The sequence below is a fragment of the Ailuropoda melanoleuca genome, chromosome 15 (assembly GCF_002007445.2).
Source record: "Ailuropoda melanoleuca isolate Jingjing chromosome 15, ASM200744v2, whole genome shotgun sequence".
NCBI classification, from domain to species: domain Eukaryota; kingdom Metazoa; phylum Chordata; class Mammalia; order Carnivora; family Ursidae; genus Ailuropoda; species Ailuropoda melanoleuca.
In genome coordinates, this window is record NC_048232.1 from 75,809,865 (window position 1) to 75,818,493 (window position 8,629).

At 46.2% G+C, this 8,629-nt stretch overlaps 1 protein-coding gene across 3 annotated transcripts in view; it reads left to right on the plus strand.

Annotated features, from left to right (window-relative positions):
• Positions 1–729, plus strand: part of RFX4 (regulatory factor X4) — a 163,985-nt gene extending 163,256 nt beyond the window's left edge. Inside the window, exon 18 of one of the 3 annotated variants that reach the window (XM_034644081.1) lies at positions 150–729. In XM_034644081.1, coding sequence (XP_034499972.1) covers positions 150–422 — 273 coding nt within the window. In that variant the 3' untranslated portion in view covers positions 423–729. The remainder of the gene's footprint in view (positions 1–149) is intronic. The other 2 variants (XM_034644080.1, XM_011235295.3) reach the window with 2 other exon arrangements.
• The last annotated feature ends 7,900 nt before the right edge of the window (positions 730–8,629 follow it).

Here is an 8,629-nt window from a genome sequence, read left to right on the forward strand (position 1 = left end):
GGTTCAATCTTTTGCAAGTTCACTGATTCTGTCCTATCAACTTTCATTAAGAGCATCTTATGAAATTAAACTGTGAGCATGACCAGTATTGTGTATATGCAACTTGCAAGCTGAGTTTAACTTTGTGGAATTTCTTTCCTCTCAACAAGTACCCTTTCAATAGCCCTACTTCCCGGATGGAACCCTGTTTGATGAGCAGTACTCCCAGACTGCATCCCACCCCAGTCACCCCCCGATGGCCAGAGGTGCCCACAGCCAACACGTGCTACACAAGCCCGTCTGTGCATTCCACGAGGTACGGAAACTCTAGTGACATGTACACACCCCTGACCACGCGCAGGAATTCCGAGTACGAGCACATGCAACACTTTCCTGGCTTTGCTTACATCAACGGAGAGGCCTCCACAGGATGGGCTAAGTGACTGCTATCGCAGGAATCCATATTTAATATTAATAATAATTATTAATAATAATAAAAAACCCAACAACCCACCCCCAGAAGACTTTATCTCTATATATCATAACTCACGGACTATTCCTAGGTGTCCATTTTCCTAATGAACGTGAGTCTGGGATTCAGTGTGGGATGAATCAACTTTAGTTCAGAAACAGGACTCACTAAAAGCCAGTGAGATTGGGTTCCTGTAGCCAAGCCAGACTTGACTGTTTCTATAGAGCACTATTTCGGGCAGGCCAATCTGTGCCTTCTCCCTCTGTTCCATGACTTTGCTTTGTGTTGGCAAACACTCCCCGTAAGCTACTTATTTTCCTGTTGACAAAAGCTCATTAGTCTTGATGGATACTAGAGACAGAGTCTGGTTTGTGTTCTTGGATGGGCACATAATTTACCAAGAGCATTCACCTTGCCATCTGTCTGTCATCTTACTCTGCAACGAACAGCCCTCAGGTATGTTCTACACATTCCTTCTTCCTGGTGGTGCCTTCACTGCTTCCTGGAGCACCAGGGCTAAATGCTGGTGGCTGGAAAACTCTAGATTCCCTGTTACTGCACCCATGTCTTTCACAGTACCTGCATTGTCTTGGAATGTAAGCACTGTCTAGGGGGAAGGAAGAGGCCTGTTCTGTCTGCCTTAAGTTGACTGAAGTTTGTAGGGGACCGGCTCTTCTACATACAAGTATTTGTCCTAAGTTTGCACAATGGCTAGTGTCAGCAAAGGCCGGAGAGGGCTCTTGCAAATTCTGTGAGAATGTGGAGTTATGGTGTTGAGTATCACACTCAGCTCTGCTCTATCAACTTTGCGAAACCAGTTGGACCAAACGTTAACTTACCAAGCACCAAGTGTGAAAATGACTTTCCTGGTTCCTTCATAAGACCATAATAATTTCCGACACTTTGATAGAAAAAAAAAATTCAAAGCTGTGCCTTTGAGCCTATACTATACTGTGTATGTGTGGAAATAAAAAATGTACTTTTGGAAAATGTTTTCGTAGGCATTTCTGTCAGATTTGTAGCAATTTGTGACGTTTGTTAGAGATTAACATAGGTTTTCTTTCTGTATTATAAAATGCACCAAGCAATTATGGTGGACCTATTACCCTATGGGTAAGAAATAAATGGAAATATGACATCGGATGTTTTAGCAGTTGTTCTGTAAATAAAATCTTTGATCACACCACTCAGTGTGATAATCATGTCTACAGCTAAAATGGAAATAGTTTTATCTGTACAGTTGTGCAAGATATGAATGGTTTCACACTCAAATAAAAAGTATTGAAATGACCTCTTTCTTCATTTTCATTTTGCATTTGACGTGACCTGTGTGTGTTCTGTCTGTGTGTGTGTGAGCGAGAGAGAGAGAGGAGAGACAGAGAGATAGAGATAAACAGCGATATATAGCATCGTGAATACTTAGGGTATAAGTAGTCAAAACAGAATTAGGTGGTCTTATCTGGTTGTGCTTATCTACTTCCCCCCATCGTCTTGTCATAAAACAGTCATTACAATTTGGATAAGACACACATCTGGTCCTTGAATGATTTAGTATCGACAGCCTAATTGAGGTTTGCAGGGGACCAATTCTACATACAAGGATTTGTCTTAGGTTTGCACCATGGCTAGCATCAGCAAAGGGCAGGAACCTTTCAGCTCTTACAGGGAATATTATTCTTCAATACCAGCATCATTAAGAGGTCCCCCGGTACTTAGCTCATTATGCTTTAATGCTCACTGGGTGTAAAGATATTTCAAGTGCAGTGCTCTAAATACTAATAAACTTCTGGGTTAGAACAGTAACATTACTGAATACTTTATCAGCAAATTCTTCTCCAGCACTGCATTTTGACTCTAGGACTGAGGAGTGAGGATACAGCGGCAAAATGACTCTTTTGTCCAAACGTTAAAGAGTAGGATCTATGAGAAATTCAGAGCCACAGATTTCCAGAAATGGCAGCAGTGACTATTTTAACTAAAAGGCAAGAGAATTTGACAACTCAATTTGCATGTTGAAAGATTTATTTTTAAAGCCAAGCTCTTACTTGCTATTACATAACATATTTATATCTAAAAATGATTTTAGGATTAAAATGATATATTTTACATAGCATCCCCTTAAAAATATTTCACTATGTTGTTCAACAAAAAGAAAGTAGATGTTGGGTTTCACTCCCTGAAGGTAAATTAGTTTGATCTCTCGGTCACGATGTATTAGTTGGCCCTGTCTGAGGAAAGCAGGATGGGGGGGAGGGGGAGAAGAAGGAAATGTGATTTAGTCACCGTATAACAGGAACCTGAGAACCAGACCTGTTGCTCTCTTAAAATTGAAAGCTAGTGCTCCATAAAGGAAAGGATGTAGTCAGTCTGACGTTGGACTTACCAAGCATGAAAAAATGAAGCAATTGCCACATTTCTAGCCAGGTAGCAGCAGCACATAACGAACAACACTCATGTGCAAGTAACAGCCACAAGGTCGTTAAATGGACAGATCTTCAGGCAGAGATCGGCACAACCAACAAGGGCCCAATCCCAGAGAACAGAGTGGTCATTCCAAAGACTTTGCAGGGGAGAGAATGCGGACCTCCTCCTCACCGCAGAGTGGAGGGCTGACGGTCAGCGCTGTGGGAAGAGGGCAGCTTTCCATGAGGGCAAATGGTCACTGGGCACTCTCTTCTCCAGAATGCAAGGTGCCCACTCTTGGGAGTTGAGTGTACTGCCCATGTTCCCAATTGTTCTAAACCTTCCATTTCAGAACCGAGAAGGATCTGATTAGGAAAAGACAACAGCTGCTGTGAACTCATGACTCAAATGCACCTTCTCTCCCCTCTGATGGTTCCTCGCCAGTCACCAGAATGGGAACGGGCAAGGTTGGCAGCTGGGAGTAGGGCCAGTCACTTGTCAGAGGAAGAACAGAGGAGTCTTGGCAATAAAGGGACACTCCCCTTCTTAGGACTCTTTCTGAAAAGGACTCTGCCAGCTTGAAACTGGCTGAAGTCAGGAACAGCAGCCAGGACGGCTCACCCACGTTGCAGGCCTGTGGCGTCCTAGGCATCCATCCTGCTGTGTCTCTTTGTCAGGCCTCTCGTATACCCCAGGTCCGGGAAGAAAGGGAATCTGTGGCCCCTCTGAGACTGCAACCCAGTCAGAGACCAATCAGAAACGTGTGCCATTGGGTAAGCCCAACCCAAATGGGGAGAGGGGCTGAAATCGTGGAAAGAGAACTGAAAGGGAGTCTTGGCTTCACCACCACATGACCTTGGAGGAGTCACCTCCTCACTCTGGACCTCAAGCGGGCACATTCGAGGACTATGACATCTCAGATTATGGCCTGTGTGCTGATGGAGCAGGGCCGGCAGATCTGGGTGAGGAGGGCAGGCAGCTTAGGGGAAACAAAGAACGGACTGGCAGCTGGGCAGTGATTCAGAGGGAGCCGCAAGAGAGAGGCCGACGGCTCCACCAGCTGGTGCTCAGAAACTGCCTGAGGTTCGTGCCCATGAGCCGGCCCCGTAAACCTGTCTCCTGCCACCACGTGAGGCATACCCCCTTCCTCAGAGCCAGCCCCACCCTCTTCCACGACTCTGGGCAGCGGTCTTCTGCCGCTTCCCCTGCCTCCAGCTCTGTCCTTCACACTTGCTTTAAAGTGACATCAATCAAAATGTCTGAAGCGAATCTGCCGATGGAAAGAGCAAAAAACACCAAAATCCAGGCTGTTTGTCCCAACGTCTTGTACCTCTTAAAGGCAGAATCACAAGATTTTTTAAAAAATTGAATGCTGGGGAGGGGATGGTATAAATACTCCCTTTATTACAGGGAAAAGAGTGTGTCGGGGCAGGGAGGGGGAGTTGATGAGGTCTCCTGAAGCAAAGAGTTCAGACTTAGTCAAGAGCCTGAATATGCAAATCGTTGTCACTGGACGCTTAAGAGAAAAGAGCTGGCTATCCTCCTTGGCTTCCACGTGAGGCAGCGCAGAGATGAAATCTGGTCCCACCAGAGATGTTAGAGAAGGGCCATTCCTGCTCTAAGTAGGATTGGGCTTCAGTGGTTCTCAGCTTTGGCTGCCCAGTAGAGTTACCCCATCAGCTTTTTAAAAATACTGATGTAGAGAACCCACCACAGTAAATAACTGCCCAGGAATGTGACCCCCACCCCCAACAGCATCAGCAGCTGTCCAGCTCCCCAGGTGATTCTAATAGGCAGCCAAGGTTGAGAACCCCTTCCCCCTTGAAGCTCTAAGATCCAGGGACTGCTATTCCCTGAGTATGCACCCCAGGTTTCTTTTGGTCAGGGTTCCAGTCTGTCCAGAGTGGAGACGAGGTCTCTCCCCATAATCTGCGCTGCCTGGTTTCCCCACAGCTGATGAGCCTTCCCCTACGGGCACTGCTTTGTTTGCGCTTCAGCCCGGCCCACCTCCCTACCACTGTGCCGCCTGCCCTGCTAACCTGGACCTTCTCTGCTTCAGTTCGTTGGCAGCCTCCCAAGCTGAGCCAGCTTGGGACACGGCCCCTGTGGTTTCCTCTTCTTCCAACGAGGTCAGAACCTTTCGTGCTTCGTCAGCCTCCTCCCTGAAGCTCTCCCCCCATTTCTCCCCCCTCCACCTCGCCGCCCCCCCCAGCCTTCTCACCCCCATATTTTGCTGCTGCTGGTGTAGGTGAGACGGAAGACGTGGGCCCCAAGAGTTGAGAAAGGAGCTGTTGCTAGGAAAGGAGTGTGGGTGAAGAGAGGTGGTGGGCGGGAGAAATAGGGCTCCCCAGTCGTATTCCTCCCTTCGCCATCACAAATGCCTCAAGAGCTAAAACCAGTTGTTGGAGCAGGAGGATGAGAAATAATGAGGTCTGACCATGACAGCAGGGGTGAGAGAATCAGCCTCAGGAACGGCGGCAGTGCTGCCACTTGGTACTTAGAAGAACCTCCTGAGAGGAGGCAAGAGCCTCGGAGAGAAGTTGGGACGAGCGAATTCTCCAGGAACTGCCAGGTCGGGTGTCCGAAGTGTCCCGGCCCATGCCTCTCAGATCCCATCAAGGGCGAGCACCGAAATGTCATCAAGGCAGAGTGACAGTCACGCTCACCTCCCCTCGTTCTCAGCCACAGGGGGCACATCTCTGAATGGGGTCTGCCTGCCTTAACAGAGGTTCTCATGTCTTGAGGTCTGCTCTGCGCCAGGCACATCATCAGATGCCCCGTCTCCGTTCCTCACAACCTCCTTGCAATGTCAGTGGCGTCATCATTTCTGTGTACGGATGAAGAGACGGCGGCACGGAGCCGTGCGCAAAGTCCCGCACAGCTAGCGACAGGGCTGGGGTTTGAGGACAGAACAGCCCTACTCTGGGGTCTGTGCTCTTCCTACAACAACATTCTGCCTTCTTCCTCCTTCCTCCTTTTGTCTCCACTCCACCCCACCCCCAGGCCTCTCTCCTAAGTGCCTTTGGCCACTGCAGTTTTTAAATCAACCTTGACCATGGTCATAGAACCTACTGGGGTTGAAAAAGAGTTTCTGAAGTTCTGGGAAATTCTTGAGTGCGCTAAATGAAGGCAGCTTCTCAGCTGGGCACCAGATCTTTCCCGCTCCCGGGGTGGCATTCCACTCACCATAAGTTAACAGCACACCAGCTTTCCCTCAGTCATTTCCCAGGGTAGATACAAACAATACATTATCAAGGACCAAGATTTGGTCGTTCTATACAGAAACAGGAACAAAAGAAAATCAGTAATAATGTAAAAAAAAAAAATACCAGGTCACAGGAGGATTTTTATTACCAGGTTGAAAAAAGACTCCGCAGGGGAGGTGCAATGAGCCAAGTATTCACTAGAATGAAGTCATTTGAAGGGGGGAGGGGGTTGGGGGGGGACTGGCTACCTCTTGCTGTTCAGGTCACTACCCTTTGACAGCGGTGGCCTCTGACCTCAACAACCCTACAATTCTGTTTTGACTGACCCTGAAACCCATGAAATTCAGATGTAGGCACTGCCCAAAAGTTGAGATAAAGCTGACTAATATGGGAAAAGCTCCCGGTATGTGCCCCCAGCTGAAAGGAGCTGGCAGTTCTTTGGCGGTAGATGCAATTTATTCTGTCCTCCTCCTTTCAGGGAAATGCTAATCCTTCATAGGCAACTGAAGGGGAAGACTAAAATGTGTTGATGATGAATGACAATAATCCTTTGTCCACTCCTGCCTCCTCCTAGGGTTGAACCTTAAGAGTTTAATCAAATGTTGGTAAGTAAATTAATGCTTTACTGCATAAAGAGTTAAAAAAGCAAGTAGTAGGAAGAAGGACTGTGAGACTATATTTCTTCTGACGTGTGAATCTCAAACGCTTAATTTCAAGGACACTGATATGGGGTGTGTGTGTGTGAGTGTGTGTCTGTGTTGTTTTAGTCTCCTTATTTACACATACACAATATATGACACTCAGTGTCAGTCAGTGTCCCTAGACTGTCCTATCCTATGTTAAAGCATGTCAGTGTTAAAGACATTAACTTCAAGGCTGAAAGACCAAAACGGTGTGCTGGAATTACTCTTTTGTTGTTACACATCACCAACAACCAAACATGTGTTTGTGCATCACTAGGACTAACGTGACCTTTATCCCTGAATCTTCACATCATTGTGAGGGAGGCTGCGTTTTTCATTCCAGTTCAGCCAGCATTTCCGTGGCTCCTGCACACTGGGTCTGCTGTGCTGGCCACTTCGACAGCCATCTCCTGGAACCCTCCAAAGTAAGTATTATAATGCTCATTACAGTTGAGAAAATTGAGGTTCAAAGAGGGTGAGTGACTTATCCCTGAACACCCACGGACAGAGTTAAAATTCAAACTAGTCTTTTGGCTTTCACGTTTTCCTGTTAGATACAAAAAATTGGTTGTCAGAAGGGGTTTTAAAGAATTCAACAAATGATGGGCTTCTGAGACACACACAGAGAGTCGGGACTCAAACCCAGGTTTTCCAATCCCCGGTCCCGGGGCCTTTTGCCACATTACAGCATTGCCACCCAAAGCGCTGGGTTTTCCCAAGAGGTGTTTGGATGGGATTCCAAGCCAGCGAGATGCAAATAGGTCTGACCCACATTCCAGCTCTTGGATAAATAAAAACTCCTAAAGGGCAGAGCCCATTTTGTGTGCTTAATTTGAGAGTCCCACTGTGGACAGTCAATATTAAACAACGATAGCTACATCTGCCAAGGACTAACAGCGTGGGTTCGATTTTAGCAATTAAAATACTGGGAATAGGACTGAGGAACCTAATAAAGGTGCTGAAAGGCTGGATCAAGTAATCATTGATTTTTAGGAGTTTAAAAAAAAAAAAACTTCGAAGTCCTCTGGTCCAACTCTAATTTTATAAATGAGACCCTGAGAAATTAAAATAATGTGCACAAGGATCTGACACCAGCTGGCAACCGACCCTCTCCTGTCTCCCAGTGCTATTTAACTTTATGTCATATGGCATGGTAAGAGAATGTTTTCAGGAACGTAACATGCCATAAACTGAAGTTGGACCAGTTGGCTATGGAGTCACCATTGATTATGAAATGTCTCTCAGACTTAACTTTTACTTATTCCACTGACCAACTGACCTCTAAGAAATCTCCACTGCTGGCTTTCAAGTTTAACCAGGTTGATATTTCTCAATAAGTGTCTTGTTAATTTTGGTCTCCTAAACTCCTCTCATGGCCTTCCCACCCACCCACCCACCCACCCCAATCTGCTGGCCCTCCAAGCTCTCTCCACTATTCTCTCTTTATAGTTCACCTTCTCACAGAAGACTTCTCTGCTTCCTTGTCTTCCCATCAATGTTTATCTCGCTTGGATTTGCACAGTACTTACGTTCAGTTCTTTCCTTCCTACCAGAAAAGATTCATTTATTGCCTGGCTGTTTCTTAGATCCCCAAAGGACAAGATAAATGGTTTCTACTCACTTTTATTTTTTAATGGTGACTAGGACAATGCTGTGCTCCAATAAACACCAAATATTTGCTGAAGGAACAAATCATGTTAATTAACTTCGCTACAGAAGGGAGATTATTGGTAGAAAATGAAAGAAAAACCACTTTCATCTGCTAGGTTATTCTGAATTCTCAAAGACTAACAAGTCACATGCACATGAGTTTGAGAGTCTATCGAAAAACTAGTTCAGTGGTTGATACTCCATCAAAATATTGGTCCAGTGGTTCTCAGCCCTGG